General features: G+C 50.7%; 1 protein-coding gene and 1 non-coding gene across 7 annotated transcripts in view; one reads left to right on the top strand and one right to left on the bottom strand.

Annotated features, from left to right (window-relative positions):
- ZER1 (zyg-11 related cell cycle regulator) overlaps positions 1-20,728 on the bottom strand; it is a 41,438-nt gene that overhangs the window by 10,243 nt on the left and 10,467 nt on the right. For 4 of the 6 annotated variants that reach the window (XM_019033174.4, XM_004048702.5, XM_055351276.2 and 1 more), the window contains exons 2-12: positions 14,669-14,920; positions 13,070-13,220; positions 12,425-12,861; positions 11,934-12,110; positions 10,671-10,785; positions 10,380-10,526; positions 9,874-10,047; positions 1,787-2,002; positions 1,056-1,097; positions 791-910; positions 28-143 (exon numbers count right to left, since the gene is read on the bottom strand). In XM_019033174.4, coding sequence (XP_018888719.1) covers positions 28-143; positions 791-910; positions 1,056-1,097; positions 1,787-2,002; positions 9,874-10,047; positions 10,380-10,526; positions 10,671-10,785; positions 11,934-12,110; positions 12,425-12,861; positions 13,070-13,220; positions 14,669-14,826 — 1,853 coding nt within the window. In that variant the 5' untranslated portion in view covers positions 14,827-14,920. The remainder of the gene's footprint in view (positions 1-27; positions 144-790; positions 911-1,055; positions 1,098-1,786; positions 2,003-9,873; positions 10,048-10,379; positions 10,527-10,670; positions 10,786-11,933; positions 12,111-12,424; positions 12,862-13,069; positions 13,221-14,668; positions 14,921-20,728) is intronic. The other 2 variants (XM_019033175.4, XM_055351277.2) reach the window with 1 other exon arrangement.
- On the top strand, positions 8,616-8,719 carry LOC115935912 (small nucleolar RNA U13). The gene has a single exon (XR_004071503.1). It is a non-coding gene; the product is annotated as a small nucleolar RNA U13 (small nucleolar RNA).

The following is a 20,728-nucleotide window of genomic DNA, read 5'->3' on the forward strand; positions in this document are numbered from 1 at the left end:
AAAAGGGAAAGGATTAAAAATACCAACCTGAAGACGCTGATGAACTGGGAAGTCATTAGTTGAGGCCGCAGCTCCTTCACTTCTGCCACATTCCCCAAAAGTCCTAGCATATTCCTATGCAGTTCCTGCTTCTCTGGGAATTCCTGGGAAAAGGAGAGCCAATGGGCCGCATCAATTAGTACTTAATGACTTAGTATCTGGTACTGTTAACCAAAAAGCTTCATGGGCATCTGGCCATGCCAACTAGACAAAGAGGGGACATATATGCTGCCCTCCTACCCTCCAATGCTCCTAGGTCAGTGCTGGGTACACACACTAAGGAATTAAAGGGGTGGGATTGCTTGCCACAAAGACAAAGGTTGATTAGAGATCTGACCTATGGGACAGACGTGGTTCTGTTCACCAAAGCTCAAAATACTAGTTTAAGGGACCCTCCTAGAAATTAAAGCAGGAAAACAGAGCATGTGTTTAAGGATGAACAGACCCGCTGTCCAGCTCGTAGCGTAGTGGGCTCTGGCCAGCTGTGGGCAGCCTGAGAACAATGGCCGAGGAGACAGGGAGGGGCTTTCCCTGGGAGTGGGGGCTCTCAGGAGGCCCCACCAGGCCATCTGGGTCTGGAGCTTCTGTCAGCAGCAAATCCTGGGTGGGTGGGCCTGAGTCTGTCCCCACTGCCCTTCTCCGGGAAGCATGGGTGAGGGGTGCTGCGGATTTGGTTGGTGGGGAGCCTAAGGACAGAAGAAGGGCCATGTGGGCAGCTGAGGCAGCTGCTGCTGCAGGAGGTGGACACTACCTTCAGGCAGTCCAGAAAGAGCTTCATGCCGTTGAAATTGAGGAACATCTCGCAGTTGTCAGGAGTTTCATCTGTGATGTTCCACAGGGCACTCCAGGAGAACTCCATGACCTGGTCACACTGTGAGGGCAGGGCAGGGCTCAGCCAAGGCTCCTGGTACCCGGGGAGGGGGGCCCCTGACAAATCATAGACCTCCCCCAGGGGCAGCCCAGGCCCCTTGCGAGGTGGGGAAAGGGTAGCATGGCTTCGTGAAGACTTGACTTACTATCTTGTCCAGCAGCTTCTTCTGAATCAGCTTCAGCATGGTCTGCAGGCAGGGACAAGAGTCTGCTAGAGTGCTGGAGCTCAAGAACTCCCACCCCCACGAACCCAAGATGGAGGGGAGGCTCAGCAACGCCATGGCTAGTTCAGGAGTCTTGACGAGATCAAGTCTCCGTATATTTGGGGGAGGCTATTTGAAGGCATCCACTCCTCAGCCCCTTGGTATTGGCATCAGCAGGCCCGGGTGCCGTTCCTGGCCCTAGGGTGACTCCCCTGTGACTTTGGGCACAGCCCTTCCCGCTGGGGCTTGAGCTTCGCTAGCCATCAAATGAGACCAGAAGCTCTTGAGCTCCTTTGTCATTCTTTCCTTCCTTTCACCAGTGATATTTGTCATCTCCCCACTGGCCTCCAGGGCCCATGCCAAGAAGTGCTGGGGACACAATGACGGAAGGACAGCATGGCATCTTTCCCTACAGAGCTTATGAAAGCAGGATGAGCGCAGGGACTGGGACAGGATGACAGCATGCTCTAGGTGGAAGAAATCTACGAGGGCATCAGCAACATTCAGCATTAAGAAATTCTTCCTTTGGTCTAGCCTAAATCCCTCATGCTTCAGCACACTCTCCCTCTCCGACTCCCAGCCCCAGGCCCTGCTCTGAGACTCTCGCTCAGGGTAGAGGGGTGGGGGAGAGCAGTGAGGCTCAGGAGGAAGGGGGCAGCGCCCTCCACACATACCACGACAAAGCCCATCTTGCCCACGGCCTCCTTGTGGTCGTTGTCCACCTGGCAGACCAGGGCATTGCACAGGTGCACAGCGATCCGCTGGATGGACTCGTCCTGCCGCGTGGGGTTGAGGATGCTGAGCAGGAGCTCGTTGACCCGGCGGTACTGGAATTCCAGCTCCTCGGGGATGCTGAAGTTGCAGAGTGTCAGGCAGCAGTTCCGCTGCACCTGGGCCGGGACAGAACACAAGTGGGGCACATTCAGGGTCAGACTCAGGAGCAGGGCTCTAGGTATGAGATCTCTAGAGGTATGAGATCATCCAGAGCTGTGGCAGTCCAGCCCGGTTTTCTGGAAGAGGAGGCTATACAAGCCTTCTTTAAAAAATGTTTTTTAAAAATGTGAAATATTCATACAGAAGAATGCATAAAACACAAATGTATAGTTTTATAAATAACATAAAGTGAACTCAATGTAACCACCACCTGGGTCAAGAAACAGAACACTGTCAGCACCCCGAAGTCCCCACTGTCCCTTCCTGATCATAAGCCCCTTAGCCCTTCAACCACCCTAGGGAGAACCACTACAATATCCCTGCTTTTTTCTTTTTTTTTTTTTTTTTGAGATGGAGTGTTGCTCTGTCACCCAGGCTGGAGTGCAGTGGACCTATCTCGGCTCACTGCAACCTTCACCTCCCTGGTTCAAACAATTCTCCTGCCTCAGCCTCCTGAGTAGCTGGGATTACAGGCGTGCCACCATACCCGGCTAATTTTTGTATTTTTAGTAGAGATGGGGTTTCCCGACGTTGGCCAGGCTGGTCTTGTACTCCTAGCCTCAAGTGATCTGCCTGCTTTGGCCTCCCAAAGTGTTGGGATTACAGGTGTGAGCCACTGCGCCCAGCCTTTTATTTATTTATTTATTTTTTTTGAGACAGGGTCTTGCTCTGCTACTCAGGCTGGAGCACAGTGGCACCATCATGGCTCACTGCAGCATCAACCTCTGGGGCTCAAGTGATCCTCCCTCCTCAGCATCCTGAGTAGCTGGTACTACAGCTGTGTGCCACCATGTGCAGCTACTATTTTGTTTTTTGTAGAGATGGGGTCTCACTATGTTGTCCAGGCTGGCCTCTACTTCCTGGGCTCAAGAGATCCTCCTACCTCAGCCTCCCAGAGTTCTGGGATTCTAGGCATGAGGAACTGCACCTGGCCCCTGCTTTCTTTAATTTTATTTATTTTTTGAGACAGGGTCTCACTCTGTCACCCAGGCTGGAGTGTGGAGGCGCAATGTCAGCTCAGTGCAACCTCCCCCTCCCGGGCTCAAGTGATCCTCCCACCTCAGCCTCCCTAGTAGCTGGAATTACAGGTGCCTCCAGTGGCCCCTGCTTTTTTTTTTTTTTTTTGAGATGGAGTCTCACTCTGTCACCCAGGGTGGAGTGCAGTGGCATGATCTCGGCTCACTGCAACCCCTGCCTGTGGCGTTCAAGCAATTTTCTACCTCAGCCTCCTGAGTAGCTAGGATTACAGGCACCTGCCACCACGCCCGGCTAATTTTTTGTATTTTTAGTAGAGATGGGGTTTCACCATCTTGGCCAGGCTGGTCTTGAACTTCTGACCTTGTGATCCACCCACCTCGGCCTCCCAAAGTGCTGGGATTACAGGCATGAGCCACTGTGCCCAGCATTTTGTTTTGAGACAGAGTCTCGCTCTGTTGCCAGGCTGGAGTCCAGTGGTGCAATCTTGCAGTGGCTTACTGCAACCTCTGCCTCGCGGGTCCAAGCGATTCTCCTGCCTCAGCCCCCCAAGTAGCTGGGATTATAGGTGCATGCTCTCACGCCCAGCTAATTTTTTTGTATTTTCAGTAGAGACAGGGTTTTACCATGTTGGCCAAGATGGTCTTGATCTCGTGATCCACCAGCCTCAGCCTCCCAAAGTGCTGGGATTACAGATGTGAGCCACCGTGCAGGGCCTTTTTTTTTTTTTTGGTTGGAGTTTCACTCCTGTTGCCAAGGCTGGAATGCAATGGCACGATCTCAGCTCACTGTAACCTCTGCCTCCCAGGTTCAAGTGATTCTTCTGCCTCAGCCTCCCAAGTAGCTGCGATTACAGGCTCCAGCCACTATGCCCGGCTAATTTTTGTATTTTTAGTAGAGATGGGGTTTCATCATGTTGGCCAGGCTGGTCTGGAACTCCTGACCTCAGGTGATCCACCTGCCTCAGCCTCCCAAAGTGCTGGGATTACAGGCGTGAGCCACCACGCCTGGCTGGCCCTCGCTTTTTATAGAGATATTCTATAGGTTTGCAAGATTAACTGTTGTTATACGTAGCTGAAATGCATTCATTTTTCATTACAGTATAGTATTCCATCATGACACCCCAATTTATTCATCCATTCTACTGCTGATGGATGTCTGGGTGACTCTAAGAGTTGGCTACTGTGAGCCATGTATTATACCTGCATCCTGGTGACCATAAGCATGGGTTTCTTTAGGGCACACATGCCTGGTATGACTTCTGGGTCACAAGATGTGCATGTCTTCAATCTTTTTAGGTAACACTAGACTGTTTTCCGCAGTGGCTTTAGCAGTTTACACTCCTACCAGCAGTGTAGGAGCTCTCCAGTTGCTCTACATCCTCAGTTTTCTTTGTACTGTCTGCAGGTTTATTTGCTTATTGATTTGTTTGGGGTTTTTTTTTTTTTTTGAGACAGTGTCTCATTCTGTTGCCCAGGCTGGACCATAGCTCACTGCAGCCTCAAAATCCTGGGCTGAAGCAATCCTCCTACTTCAGCCTCCTGAGTAGCTGGGACTACAGGCACACATCACCACATCTGGCCAATTAAAAAAAATTTTTTTTTGAGATGGAGTCTCATTTACTCTATCGCCCAGGCTGGAGTGCAGTGGCATGATCCTGGCTCACTGCAACCACCTTCCAGTGCAAGCGATTCTCCTGTCTCAGCCTCCCAAGTAGCTGGGATTACAGGCACCCGCCATCATGCGTGGCTAATTTTTGTATTTTAGTAGAGACAGGGTTTCACCATGTTGGCCAGGCTGGTCTTGAACTCCTGACCTCAGATGATCCACCCGCCTCACCCTTCCAAAGTGCTGGGATTATAGGTGTGAGCCACCTTGCCTGGCCTTATTTATTTATTTTTAAGACGGGGTCTCTCTGTTGCCCAGCCTGGAGTACAGTGGTGCCATCATAGCTCACTGCAGCCTCGAACTCCTGGGCTCAAGAAATTTTTCACACCTCAGCTTCCAAGGTGGCTGGGATTTCTGGGCATGTGCCATCACACCCCACCTTTTTTTTAGTTTAAATTTTATTTTATTTATTTATTTTTTGAGACAGAGTCTCACTCTGTCACCCAGGCTGGAGTGCACTGGCACCATCTTGGTTCACTGCAACCTCCACCTTCTGGGTTCAAGCAATCCTCCTGCCTCAGCCTCCCTAGTAGCTGGGATTACAGGCACGCACCACCACGCCCGGCTAATTTTTGTATTTTTGGTAGAGATGGAGTTTCGCCATGTTGGCCAGGATGGTCCAGAACTCCTTGCCTCAAGTGATCCATCTGCCTCAGCCTCCCAAAGTGTGACGATTACAGGCATGAGCCACTGTGCCCGGCCTTTTTCAAAAAAATTTTACAAGTGAGGATATATCTTTTTCCTCTAAGAACAGTTCTAATTGCAGAATGGCTAGCTCAAAAGATAGATGCATTTAGAATTTTGGCAGGTTCTGCTGGTTGCCCTTCACAAAGGTTGCATGACTCATCCCTCACCAGTAGACAGGGTGTGAGGGTGCTCTTCCCTATCTTTGCAACATTGGGTATCACCAAGCTCTTGAGATGAAATGTGACTTCCTCTTATTTTGATTTCCATTTCTGTGACAGATTTATTAATTCATTTGGGAGTCTCCAACTAGTCTCCCTTTTCTCTCTTCTTTTCCTTTTTTTTTTTTTTTTTTTTTTAAGACAGGGTCTCCTCTGTTGCCCAGGCTAGAGTACAGTGGTAGAATCATACTTCACTGACTGCAGTCTCCACTTCCCAGGCTCAAGCAATCATCCCACCTCGGCCTCCGAGTAGCTGGGGCTACAGACGCATAGCACCACACCCAGCTAATTAAAAAAAAATTTTTTTTTTTTGAGACAGAGCTTCACTCTCGTCACCCAGGTTGGAGTGCAATGGTACCATCTCGGCTCACTGCAACCTCTGCCTCCTGGGTTCAAGAGATTCTCCTGCCTCAGCCTCCTGAGTAGCTGGGATTACAGGTGCCCACCGGCACACTCAGCTAATTTTTGTATTTTAAGTAGAGACCGGGTTTCACCATGTTGGCCAGGCTGGTCTTGAATTCCTGACCTCAGGTGATCCACCCACCTTGGCCTCCCAAAGTGCTGGGATTATAGGCATGAGCCACTGCGCCGGCCTAAAAAATTTTTTTTGTAGAGAAGGGGCAGGTGGGCAGGTCACTTGAGGCTAGGAGGAGTTCCAGACCAGCCTGGCCAACATGGTGAAATCTTGTCTCTATTAAAAATACAAAAATTAGCCAGGCGTGGTGGCATGCTCCTGTAGTCCCAGCTACTCAGGACGCTGAGGCAGGAGAATCGCTTGAACCTGGGAGGTAGAGGTTGTAGTGAGCCGAGATCACACCACTACACTCCAGCCTGAGCAACAGAGACTCTGTCTCAAAAAAAAAGAAAAGAAAAAATATACACACACACATATTGCCCCTGAAATTCTACAACTCTACTTACAGAAATGTATTATAAGGATAACTAATTAAGTATAATTAACAAAGCATTGCTTGAGAGAGCAAAAGATGAAACAGCAACCTAAATTATGTGGCCCTGGGGGCTGTTTCACACACTGGGCAGAGCCTTGACCTTGGCCACTCCCTCCAAGCTCCAGCAGAGTCCTCCACAGAGTGGCCTCTCCCTGGATGAGGACACTGATCATATGCTGGTGTCAGCAGTCATGAAAGTGAACCTTAACACCAGCTGCATCTAGAGGAGGAGAGGTGAGATTGTGAGTGGCTTTCGCTCTATTTAATACATTCTTGTATCACTTGAATTTTTTCATCTTTTAAGCATTAGGTATCTTTTTTTTTGTTTTTGATTTTGTTTTGACACAGAGTCTTGCTTCGTCACCCAGACTGGAGTGCAGTGGCACGATCTCAGCTCACTGAAATCTCCACCTCCTGGGTTTAAGCAGTTCTCCTGCCTTAGCCTCCAGAGTAGCTGGGACTACAGGCACCCGCCAGTATGCCCGGCTAATTTTTGTAGTTTTAGTAGAGATAGGGTTTCACCATGTTGGCCAGGCTGGTCTGGAACTCCTGATCTTAAGTGATCTGCCTTCCTCGGCCCTCCAAAGTGCTGAGATTACAGGTGAGGGCCACCACACCTGGCTTAAGCATTAGATATCTTTTGTAATCAGAAAAGAAACATTATTAAACAATTTTTGGGCCTAGTGCAATGGCTCATGCTTATAATCCCAGCACTTCGGGAAACCAAGGCAGGAGGATCACTTGAGCTAGGGGATAGCAAGGGCAACACAGCAAGACCCCGTCACCACATACACACACACACACACAAACACAAATACAAATTAGCTGGGTGTGGGCCAGGCACAGTGGCTCATGCCTATAATCCCAGCACTTTGGGAGGCCGACGCAGGCGGATCATGAGGTCAGGAGATTGAGACCATCCTGGCTAACACAGTGAAACCCCGTCTCCACTAAAAATACAAAAACTTAGAGTGGCAGGGTGGCGGGCGCCTGTAGTCCCAGCTACTCGGGAGCCTGAGGCAGAATAGCGTGAACCTGGGAGGTGGAGCTTGCAGTGAGCCGAGATCGTGCCACTGCACTCCAGCCTGGGTGACAGAGCGAGACTCTGTCTCAAAAAAAAAAAAAAAAAAATTAGTTGGGTGTGGTGGTACATGCCTTGTTGTCCCAGCTACTGGGGAGGCTGAGGCGGGAGGCTTGCTTGAGCCTGAGAGGTGGAGGCCACAGTGAGCTGTGATCATGCCGCTATACTCCAGCCTTGGCAACAAAGTGAGACCCTGTGTTTTTGTTTTTGTTTTTCTTTGTGACAGAGTCTCGCTCTGTCACCCAGGCTGGAGTGCAGTGGCTTGATCTCGGCTCACTGCAACCTCTGCCTCCTGGGTTCCAGCAATTCTCCTGCCTCAGCCTCCCAAGTAGCTGGAACTACAGGCACCTGCCACCATGCCCAGCTAATTTGTGTATTTTTAGTAGAGACAGGGTTTCACAATGTTGGCCAGGCTGGTCTCGAACTCCTGACTTCAGGTGATCCGCCCTCCTCAGCCTCCCAAAGTGCTGGGATTACAGGTGTGAACCACCGCGGCCAGCTAATTTTTGTATTTTTTAGTAAAGATGGGGTTTCGCCATGTTGGCCAGGCTGGTCTCAAACTCCTGACCTCATGATCTGCCTGCCTCAGCCTCCCAAAGTGCTGGGATTATAGGCGTGAGCCACCACGCCCAGCCTGAGACCCTGTCTTAATTAAAATATATATATATATATATATTGTGGCTGAGCACGGTGGCTCACGCCTGTAATCCCAACACTTTGGGAGGCCGAGGCAGGTGGATCACCTGAGCTCAGGAGTTCGAGACCAGCCTGGTCAACATGGCGAAACCCTGTCTCTACTAAAAATACAAATATTAGCCTGGCATGGTGGCACGTGCCTGCAGTCCCAGCCACTAGGGGGGCTGAGGCAGGAGGATCACTTGAACTCAGGAGGCAGAGATTGCAGTGAGCCAAGATTGTGCACTGCACTCCAGCCTGGGTGACAGAGTAAGACTCCATCTCGAAAAAATAAATAAATAAAAACTATTGTTTGATCCTTTCGTAGTTTATAAGAGTGATGATTAGGTCTTCATGCTCATGTGTGAAATGTGCCTCCCTCAAACCATGTTAGGACGTTGGCATATTGCCCATCTGAAATGAAAAAAAGTTTTTGTTATATAAATATGTTGGCTGGGTGTGGTGGCACATGCTTGTAATCCCAGCACTTTGGGAGGCTGAGGCAGGTGGATCACCTGAGGTCAGGAGTTCAACACCAGACTGACCAACATGGCAAAACCCCGTCTCTACTAAAAATACATAAATTAGCCAGGTGTGGTGGCATGCACCTGTAGTCCCAGCTACTTGGGAGGCTGAGGCAGGAGAATCACTTGAACCCGCCACTGCTCTCCAGCTTGGGCGACAGTGCAAGACTCCGTCTGAAAAAAAAATTTGTTGGCTGGCCAGGCGCAGTGGCTCACACCTGTAATCCCAGCACTTTGGGAGGCTGAGGCAGGTGGATCACCTGAGGTCAGGAGTTTGAGACCAGCCTGACCAATATGGTAAAATCCCCTCTTTACTAAAAATACAAAATTAGCCGGGCGTGGTGGCGCATGCCTGTAATCCCAGCTACTCGGGAGGCTGAGGCAGGAGAATCACTTGAACCCGGGAGGTGGAAGTTGCAGTGACCCGAGATTGTGCCATGGCACTCCAGCCTGGGCAATAAGAGTGAAACTCCATCTCAAAAAAGAAAAAAATTGTTGGCCGATAAGGGAGATGTTCATGTTCATGTGACAACACAGTTGAAGTAAAAATCCACCATATACAAACAGTATGCAGTTTGTGTATCCCATTTACAAAATATGCGTGCATAGGCTAAAATTCACAATTGATATCCCATGTTAATGGTGCCTGTCTCTGGGTAGTGGGTTTATGGGTGATTTTTATTTTCTGTATATCTGTAATTATAACTTTTCTATAATAAAAGCTTTTATTACTTTTATATTAAAAGCAGCTGTTGGTAAGAAATCCCCCAGCAGACTGTATGGGCAGAAGGGCTGAGGAGACAGCACAGGCAGGGAGAAGGGCAGGGTCCCTGGGCCCCCACCCTCACATGGGGCAGGGAGGAGGATGGAGGGCAGCCAGGAGTGATGGACTGTGGGAAGGGCCAGGTCCCAAGAGTCAGGGAGTGCTGCTGTGGGAAAGGGAGCTGGGACAGATGCAGCCCAGAGCCGGGGGAGCCCTAGCGGGACGCAAGAAGCAGGAAAGGGGTGGCTGGGCCAGAGCATGCGGGGCCGTGGCGGGTGGGGGCTCACCGTCACCTCCTGGTAGGATTCCATGCCATTCAGCACCACCTGGATAACCTGCCGGCGCAGCTTCACACTCTGCTCTGAGCGGTACTCGGAATTTGTTAGGTAGAAGAGGGCGGCGCTGCCTGTCACTTGAATGTTCCTGTCGTATTTGTGGCACTTGAGGGCCGTGATGACCAGCTGTATGAAGACAAGGGGGACCTGGGCTGGCAAGTGCAGGGAGAGGCCTGGGCTCTGCAAGGGGCTGGAACAGGCTCTCTGGGGCAAGGTTTAGCCTGGTCTTGCTCTCTAAAGGCAGAAGTGGGGCCTGGGGAGCAGACACCAGGGTGGGGACCAAACAAGGCCAGTGCTGAAGCAAGTCAAGTGCTGTGAGGCCCAGGCTGGGGTTCAGGTCCTGGGGCCCTGGGGACAGGGTGCAGAAGGACACGGGCTCTGGGGACACGGCTCAGCCAAGCCCGGCACCCTCCAGGTGGGGAGGGACAGGAGGCCAAGGCCCCAGGCTTGGAGCTGACCTTCAGGGCCCGCAGCAGCTGGTTGCAGCGCTCGATGCGGGCGATGTCAAAAAGCAAGTTGATGGCCCGCGAGGTGATCTCAGGCCGGTGCTCCGTGTAGGCCTCGATGGCATTCAGCACCTGCTCTTCGTTTTTGTCACCACTTACCTGCGGGTGGGACACACTCAGAACAACCCAGCAGAGGCCAAGGGCTGGGATGCCAGATCCCAGCTCAGTCTCCAGCCCCAGAATCCAGCTCCTTCTCTCTCCCAAGGCTCCCTGGCCCAGACCCATCCCACTTCCACCGCTCACTTTGTAGGCTGGAATGTGCGTGAGGCGGCACAGAGAGTTCTCAAAGAGCCCGAGGAACTGCAGCGGCCTCTTCAGAGCCCGGAAAGGTATGATGCTGCTCTTGGAAGGCTCAATGCTGGGGAAAGAGGGTGCCGGTATCAGTGGCTTGGGACCCAGGCCTGAGCTGCGCCTCCCCACTGGGGGTGGTGAGGCATTTCCTTGCTTTCTCTTCTAGGTCCTCCAACCTCATCCCCCACTCCTTTTGTTTTTAATGGTAGGGGACATAGGCACCACCTCCTGATGGAAGCATGGCAAAGCCACATAGTAGGGGAACACGTAGGATGGGCAATGCAGCCACCTTTAGAAACCACCTGCCATTCTAGTAAGGACATGGCACCTTTAGGTCTCACCAACAATCACAAAGGGACAAGCTCAACTGAGCACCATTAAAGCAGGCTGGGGCCAGGGCTTATGGGTGGCCAGTTACAGCTGGTAGGGTTTGGTCAAACTTCTCAACCAACCAACCCAAGAACCGACCTATGTCCAGCAATACTCCATAGGTGGCAGACACTGCCAGCCTTGCCTTTTCCCCCCATGGCACTGTGCTCTGGTCAGGCTGAGCGTTATGTAGTTCCCCTGTCGCTCCTCATGCTCTCTCTCACCTACTGGCCTTTGCAGGTGCTGTTCCCTCTGCTAGAACACGCTTCCTCTGGCAGAGGCAGAATGAGCTTTCAGGACAGCCAGGATGCGTCCCTCCTCCTCCTTCCTTCCTGATCCTCAGGCCACGCCGGGGCCCTGGATTGCCCCTACCATAGCCCTTGTAATGACTTGACTGTCCCCACCAGCTCACACAGCCTCCGAGAGGGCAGGACCTGATTTGTTTCTTTATCTCTAGCACCCAGCACAGCACTTGGCAGAGAGGTACTTGGCAAATACTTTCTTTTTTTTTTTTTTGAGACAAAGTCCCACTTTGTTGCCTAGGCTGGAGTGCAGTGGTGCGATCTCAGCTCACTGCAGGCTCCGCCTCCCGGCTTCAATTCTCATATCTTCGCCTCCCAAGTAGCTGGGACTACAGGTGTCTGCCACCATGTCCAGCTAATTTTTGTATTTTTAGTAGAAATGGGGTTTCACCATGTTGGCCAGGCTGGTCTCTAACTCCTGGCCTCAAGTGATCCGCCCATCTTGGCTTCCCAAAGTGCTGGGATTACAGGCGTGAGCCACTGCGCCAGCCTAAATGCCTGTTGAATGACACCCTACCAGTAGCCATGGAGGCTGGGGCCCCACCTGGTCTGCCCCGCTTCCTCTTCCATCTTGGAGATGCTGCAGTTCTCTAGGATCATGTGGCCAGAGATGTCCAGGGACATTAGGTTCCCCAGCTTCTGCACAAAGAGGCTCAGCACCTCCCGAGTCAGCTTGAACTTGTAGTAGCTGGAGAGGCGGTCTCGGGAGATGTCCAGGTGTCTGAAGATTGGGGTAGGGGGTGCAGGTCAGGAGCTGGGTACAGGGTGGGGCTGCCTTGCAGACCCCAGCTCCTTTAGTCTCTAGCAGGGGAGGGCCCATTCCTGCCACAACTTCCCCAGGGCATTCTGGGAAGAAACCCCAAACAGCCCCAATCCAGCTGAAACGCTGGGTTTAAGGAATGGGACTGTGTCTTCATCCCCACCCTCTGCCTAGCCAAGTGCTCCTGAACCCTGAGGGCGTGACAACACCCACCTCTACTCCTCCCCACCTGCCCCCCAAACCCCACCCTGGTGAGCTCTGGGCCAGGAGCTCACCGCAGCTTGTGCAGCTGCACGATGACCCGGATGTGGTCGTCAGACAGGTCCATGTTGTAGAGGACGAGGGACACCAGGCTGTCTTTCCACTGGGTGAGGAAGGCAGCGTCGCTCGTCTGAATGCCTGAGAGGTCCAAGGCAGCCAGGGAGTTAAGCGGCCGCAGCAGGGACTCCACAGGGACCCAATCAATCATGCGGCCCAAGTTGAGGAAGCGGAGGCGGCTGAAGCCCTCGAAGGTGAAATCCTTAACCAGCACCTGGCAGGTGGGGTTGACGAGGTACTCATCTTCACAGCCACCTGGGTTCTCCTCCTCATAGAAAATGTTTGTACAGCCGAAGAGGCTCAAGGACACCAGGGTGTGGCTGAAGCTCCTCAGTGTCTGCAGGCTCTTGGCGGACAGCTTCTCGCAGTTAGTCAGGTACAGCTCCACCAGGTCCTGGGAGTGGGCACAGCTCCATCATCATCACCACCCTTGCCCCTTCCCCCCGCCCCAGGCCTTGCCCTGGGCTACAGGTGGGTTGGAAAGGGGGATGTGCACAGTCACGGCGCACACTGGCTGGGCTGGGGATGGCTGGGCTGGAGGCGAGCAGCCTGGCCCCTGCTTGGTGTGGGCCCTCCTGGCGCTGTGGCGGGGCAGGTCTCACCTGCTTGCGGATGGCCTCTAGGTCCTGGTCCTGCACCAGGTCCTCGCGGAGGTGGATCCGCGTGAGGCGGGTGCTGCGGGGGTCCGAAAAGAGGCTGAAGAAGCTCTCGTGTGGCTCGAAGTTACAGGCAGCGTTCACCAGCTCCACATACCTGGGAGAGAAAAAAGCCTGGCTCAGGAGAGGGCCACAGGGACTCTCATCCTCACTTCAAAGCCAAGCCCTCCTCCCCCTGAAGCTTTCTTGGATCACCCCAAGTAGCAACCTCCTTCTCCTAAGAGTATCTGGTCAGATCCTGACTAAACTACCAGTAAGATTAAGGGTGCCCAGGAACCAGGAATCTAAAGGCAGCTCTCTGGGAGACCTTCTAGGTGATGCAGGCGCCATCTCTCCCAGTGCACATGCCTGTCACACAGCCTCCACGCACGCACACTGCAGGGGCAGCAGCCCCACTGGCATGGCCACTCTCGTCACCTTCTTTAAGCCCCTCCTGCGACCCTTTTAAACAGGCAAACTAAGCCAAGTAGTTCAGAGTTCCCAGCTGGGTACAGGACAAGCCCTTAATTAAGCCCTGTTGAGACATCAGCTCATGCAAGAATCCTGGTCTGCTGGGAAATGCTTTGGATTCAAATGCTTTAGACTCTAAATCTTGGCTTGGCTGCTTCCTACCTGGGCAACTTCACACAAGTAAATGAACTTTCCCAGACCTCAGTTTCTTCATCTGTAAAGTGGATATAACTATGGCCTGCAAAGTGTCCAACCTAGAGCCTGACCCACAGTAAATGCTCAGGACGTTATTACAGGTCCACCTCTGTCCTCAGGCCCACACAGGCTTCTAGTTTCCTATGCAGCTGTCTAATACTTTCCCTTCTGGGAATCTTTTTCTTTTTTTTTTTGGTAGAGACAAGGTCTTGCTATGTCACCCAGGCTGATCTCGAATTTCTCGTCTCAAGTGATCCTCCTGTCTTGGCTTCCCAAAATGCTGGAATTACACGTGTGAGCCACCATGCCTGGCCACCATCTGGGCCTGTAGATTGAACTCCCAGCATTCAGTGACTGCATAGCATGCTTCTAGGAGCCCCTAGGAGTGGGGAGGCCCTCGGAGGGCCATTCAGATTTTCTGGATGATTCACTCCCTGATCATGGATCCGTTATTCTGGCACCGGCATGTACATGCATATGTGGCCATGCTTACTGAATTCACAAGCACAGGTATGTGCATGTGAATGTACATACACATGTGGGGCAACACTTAATTCCTTCATTTATATGCAGATTTTGACACAATCACATCTCTAAATGCACACATGCAGTTTCACACTCAGAAATAACCTGTGCTGCATAAGCTTACATGTGTACACACACCCATGCCTTCACGTGCACACCCCTCCACACACACACACCAACACACACACATATACACCTTTACGGTTATGGATACACCACTATTCTCTTGCAGCCATGAACATCCATGTGCACACACACACACCCTCACACATTCATCTCCATAGCTACTCCCCACGTAGTGCACACACGGTCCCAATCTCTCTATACACATTCATGGTAAGACCCCTGCCCCTCCTCAGCCCTGGGTCTGCTCACTCATTGACGAGCCGGTCACAGATCTCGCTGGGCAAGAAGATGTCCGGATGTAGCCGCAGGGTCTCCTTGTCCAGCAGGTAGCCCAGGGTGCCATCCAGGTTGCGCAAGCAGAAGTCAGTACAGAGGGCCATCAGCGACTCGGGAGTGTCGGACGCCATGCTGGGGGCAAGCAGGTGGGCCACTCCAGGACAAGGATCCCCAGGGGCAACAGTGATTCCTGAACACTCACAGGATCATTGGCAGAGCCACTGCCTGAGGAGTGGACAAGATGCCAAGTGAGCCACACACAAGGGCTAGAACTATCAGTGGTCCCATGTCCACGCTCTGAGTAGGGAAACTGAGACCACACTCCAATTAGCAGCTTAGCAGGGCCAGGCCCAGGTCTCCTGACTCCTTCTTTCACCCGCCTCTGCTGTGCCACTATCTATGCACAATTTGACCTGCAAAGAACATGGAGCCTTGTCCAAGCACTTATTTGCCTGTGAGCAGACGTGTGTGCTGGGGACCCAGTGCTTGGGTGGGGATAATAGAGATTTTCACTCTTCAGCTTCCCACAGTCAGTCTGAATAGCTACACTGGGGTGTTCCATGCTGTGCAGTACTTCCTAACCTGTATACAGCTATGATTGATTGAGCACTTAGGCTGTGCCAGGGCTTAATAGACATATAGACATGATATCACTGAATCTCATGGTGTCTGATTAAAAATGAAGGCTCCTCACAAGAGCAATGAAAACATATGTCCACACAGAAACTCAGACGTGGCCGAGCACGGTGGCTTACGCCTGTAATCCCAGAACTTTGAGAGGCCGAGGTGGGCGGATCACAAGGTCAGGAGATGGAGACCATCCTGGCTAACACGGTGAAACCCTGTCTCTACTAAAAATACAGAAATTAGCTGGGCGTGGTGGCGAGCGCCTGTAGTCCCAGCTACTCGGGAGGCTGAGGCAGGAGAATGGCGGGAACCCGGGAGGCGGAGTGCGGTGAGCCGAGACCCTGCCACTGCACTCCAGCCTGGGCGACAGAGTGAGACTCCATTTCAAAAAAAGAAACTCAGATGTGACCATTCATTGCAACATTATTTGTAAGAGCCAAAAAGTGGAAACAACCCAAATGTCCTTCAACTGATGAACGGATCAACAAAATGTTACATATTTATACAGTGGAATATTATTCAGTCATAAAAAGTAGTGATCCATGCTATAATGTTGGCCTTGAAAACATTATGTTGAGTGAAAGAAATCAGTTTAAAAAAAAAAGTCACATACTGTATGATTCCTCTGATAGACATGTCCAGTGACGATAGGCAAATCTATAGAGACAGAAGTAGGTTTGTGGTTGGGAAAAAGGAGAGTAACTGCCAGTGTGTATGGAGTTTCTTTTTGGGGTGATGAAAATGGTCTAAAATTGACAGTGGTCATGGGTGCACTCTATGAATATACTAAAAATCATGGAATTATATACTTTATATGGATGAATTGTGTGACATGTGAATTATATCTCAGTAAAACTGTTATTTAAAAAAGTGAAGTCTCCTACTAGCTTCATGACTTTAGCACAGCTAAAGATTTCCTAACTAGGACTCAAGAGGTGCTAACCAGGAGGTAGAAAATCATCAACTTATCTACACCGAAGCAAAGAAACTTCTGTTCATGCATACACAAAAATTAATTTGAGATAGATGATAGATATAAATGTGAAAGTTAAAACAATAAGGTTTCTAGAAGAAAACACAGGAGTATATCTTTATGACTTTAGGCAATGATTTCACATGAAGAGAAAAAAATTGATAAATTGGACTGCCTCAAAATTAAAAACTCTGTTCATCAAAAGATACCACACAGAGCCTGGGTGCAGTGGCTCACGCCTGTAATCCCAGCACTTTGGGAGCCAGAGGTGGGCAAATTGCTTGAGCCCAGGAGTTCAAGACCAGCCTGGGCAACATGGCGAAACCCTGTCTCTACAAAAAATACAAAAAAAATTAGCTGGGCACGGTGCCATGTGCCTGTAGTCCCAGCTACTTGGGAGGCTGAGGTGGGAGGATCACCTGAGCCCAAGAGGTTGAGGCTGCAGTGAGCTGTGATTGCACCACTGCGCTCTAGCCTGGGTAACAAAGCCAGACCCTGTCTCAAAAAAAAAAAAAAAGAGTGAAAGATTTGAACAGGCATTTCATGAAGGAAGATAGTGAAACAGACAACAAACATGTGAAAAGCACTCAGCTTCTTTACTATTAGGGAAGTGCACAGTAAAGCCACAATGAGATGCCCTTTTCCACACGCCCACTGGCTCAACTAAACACAACAGCAGCAACAACAACATGGGCAATACCTGGCATTGGGGAAGACGGGGAACAGTGGGAAATCTCCCACAGGGCTGGTGGCAGGGCAAATTGGTGTGAACTGGGAATATAATGGGAACAGTGTTTAACACTATTCACTATTTACTAAAGCTGAAAGTACATACGTTCAACATTTAGCAATTTGACTCCTAGGTATATACCCAACAGAAATGCATAAGTAAATGTGCACCAAAAGATCTACACTAGAATGTTCACAGCAGCACTATTTGTAATGGCCAAAACCAGAAAAGAACCTACATGTCCACTGGCATTGGAATGGATAATTATGGTATATTCATCTACTAAATACTGCATGGCAATGAGAAGGCACAAACTCCTGTTAACAGCTTGGATAATGCTTACAATGTTTTTTTTTTTTAATTTTTAGTTTAGGTTTTTTTTTTGTTTTTTTTTTGAGATAGAGTCTTGCTCTGTTGCTCAGGCTGGAGTGCAGTGGCATGATCTTGGCTCACTGCAACCTCCGCCTCCTGGGTTCAAGTGATTCTCCTGCCTCAGCCTCCCGAATACCTGGGATTACAAGCGTGCGCCATCACGCCGGGCTAATTTTTGTATTTTTTTCTTTTAGTAGAGACAGGGTTACCCATGTTGGCCAGGGTGGTCTTTAACTCCTGACCTCAGGTGATCTGCTCGCCTCGGCCTCCCAAAGTGCTGGGATTACAGGTGTGAGCCACTGTGCCCGGCCTTAATTTTTAATTTTTGAGATAGAATCTCATTACCTGGGCTGGAGTGCAGTGGTGTGATCTTGGCTCACTGCACCCTCTATTTCCCAGGCTCAAGTGATCCTCCCACCTTAGCCTCCTGAGTACCTGAGACTACAGGCATGCATCACCACACCCGGCTAATCTTTCTGGTTTTTTTGTTTTTTGTTTTGTAGAGACAAGATCTTGCTATGTTATTCAGGCTGGTCTCAAACTCTTGTGCTCAAGCAATCTGCTTACCCCCGCCTCCCAAAGTGCTGGGATTACAGGCATGAGCCACTGCACCTGACCAACCCTTACTGCATTTAATGAGAGGAGTCAGACACAAAAGGATCTACACTGTGTCACTCCACTAAGTTCAAAATCAGGGGAATCTCATCTGTGGTGGGAGAAGTGAGGACTGTGGTTACCTGGGGAGGTAATTGGAAGGGAGTTTCTGGGTGCTGAGGAGCTTCTAGTCTCCTTGATCAGAGTACTGAGTATCCAGGCTTGCTCACTGTGTGAATCTTCACCGACCTGTGTATCATGATGTGTGTACTTTTTCAAGTGAATTTTTTTTTTTTTTTAGACTGAGTCTTGCTCTGTCACCAGGCTGGAGTGCAGTGGTGCGATCTCGGCTCACTGCAACCTCCGCCTCCCAGGTTCAAGTCATTCTCCTGCCTCAGCCTCCCGAGTAGCTGGGATTACAGGCATGGGCCACCGCGCCCAGCCAGTGAATACTGTTTTTTTTTTTTTTTGAGACGGAGTCTAACCCTGTCATCTAGGCTGGGGTGCAGTGGCACGATCTCAGCTCACTGCAACCTCCGCCTCTCAGGTTCAAGCGGTTCTCCTGCCTCAGCCTCTGGAGTAACTGGGATTACAGGTGCCTGCCACCACACCCAGCTAATTTTTTTTTTTTTTTAATATATTTTTGGTAGAGATGGGGTTTCATCATGTTGCTCAGGCTGGTCTCGAACTCCTTACCTCAGGTGATCCACCCATCTCTGCCTCCTAAAGTGCTGGGATTACAGATGTGAGCCACCGTGCCTGGCCTGAATATTGTAATTGAATAGAAAGTTCAGAAAATGGCGGCCGGGCATGGTGGCTCATGCCTGTAATCCCAGCACTTTGGGAGGCCAAGGCAGGCGGATCATGAGGTCAGGAGATTGAGACCATCCTGGCTAACACAGTAAAACCCCATCTCTACTAAAAATAGAAAAAATTAGCCTTGCGTGATGGCACGCACCTGTAGTCCCAGCTACTTGGGAGACTGAGGCAGGAGAATGGCATGAACCCAGCAGGTGGAGCTTGCAGTGAGCTGAGATCGTGCCACTGCACTCCAGCCTGGGCGACAGAGTGAGACTCCGTTTAAAAACAAAACAAAACAAAACAAAACAAAAATTAGCCGGCGTGGTGGCAGGCACCTGTAGTCCCAGCTACTCGGGAGGCTGAGGCAGGAGAATGGCGTGAACCCAGGAGGCGGAGCTTGCAGTGAGCCAAGATGGCACCACTGCACTCCAGTCTGGGCAACAGAGCGAGACTCCGTCTCAAAAAAAAAAACATTAATCAGACTCTATACTCATATTTTGTGCATCTTTCCTTATGTATATATTTTTTTGTTTGTTTGGTTGGTTGGTTGTTTTTTTCCGAGACAGAGTCTCATACTGTTGCCCAGGCTGGAGTGTGGTGGTATGATCACGGCTCACCGCAGCCTTGACCTCCTGGGCTCAAGTGATCCTCCCACCTCAGCCTGTTGAGTAGCTGGGACCACAGGCATGTGCCACCACGCCCAGTAAATTTTTTAATTTTTAGTAAAGACAGGGTCTTTCTGTGTTGCCCAGGTTGGTCTCGAACTCCTGGGCTCAAGCGATCCTCCCATCTTGGCCTCCCAAAATGCTAGCATTGCAGGCGTGAGCCACTGTGCCTGGTCTCTCATGTATGTTATACTTTATAAAAGTTTTTCCTTTTTTTTGAGACGGAGTCTCGTTCTGTCACCCAGGCTAGAGTGCAGTGGGGCAATCTCAGCTCACTGCAACCTCTGCCTCCCAGGTTCAAGCGATTCTCCTGCACCAGCCTCCCGAGTAGCTGAGACTACAGGTGTGTGCCACCACGCCCGGCTAATATTTTGTATTTTTGGTAGAGATGGGGTTTAACCGTGTTAGCCAGGATGGTCTTAATCTCCTGACCTGGTGATCCACCTGCCTCGGCCTCCCAAAGTGCTGGGATTACAGGTGTGAGCCACCGCACCCAGCCCCAAAAGTTTTCTTTTAAGTGCAGGCTCTGTGGTCAGACAGATCTATGTTTTGACCCAGTTATACAATTCACTGTAAAATTACTTAACCTCTCCATTGAGGCCAACATAGTGAAACCCCGTCTCTACCAAAATACAGAAAAGATAGCTGGGTGTTGTGGTGCACACCTGTAATCCCAGCTACTCAAGAGGCTGAGGGAGGAGAATCACTTGAACCTGGGAGGCAGAGGTTGCAGCGAGCCAAGATTGCGCCACTGCACTCCAGCCTGGTGACACTGCACTCCAGCCTGGTGACACAGCGAGACTCCGTTTAAAAAAATAAAAAAAGTTACTTAACCTCTCCAGACCTCAGTTTCCTCATCTGAAAAATGGGGATAATAGGCCAGGCGCAGTGGCTCACGCCTGTAATCCCAGCACTTTGGGAGGCCGAGGCAGGCGGATCATGAGGTCAGGAGATCAAGACCATCCTGGCTAACACAGTGAAACCTGTCTCTACTAAAAAGACAAAAAATTAGCTGGGCGTGGTGGTGGGCACCTATAGTCCCAGCTACTCGGGAGGCTGAGGCAGGAGAATGGTGTGAACCCGGGAGGCGGAGCTTGCAGTGAGCCGAGATCGTGCCACTGCACTCCAGCCTGGGCGACAGAGCCAGACTCTGTCTCAAAAAAATAAAGGGAGGGGGGGGATAATAATCTCTACTTCACAGGGCTGTGGTACTAAATGAGATAATGTTGAAAAAATGCTTAGTCCCAGCCCAACAGACTAAGTACACAACA

The sequence above is a fragment of the Gorilla gorilla genome, chromosome 13 (assembly GCF_029281585.2).
Source record: "Gorilla gorilla gorilla isolate KB3781 chromosome 13, NHGRI_mGorGor1-v2.1_pri, whole genome shotgun sequence".
NCBI lineage: Eukaryota > Metazoa > Chordata > Mammalia > Primates > Hominidae > Gorilla > Gorilla gorilla.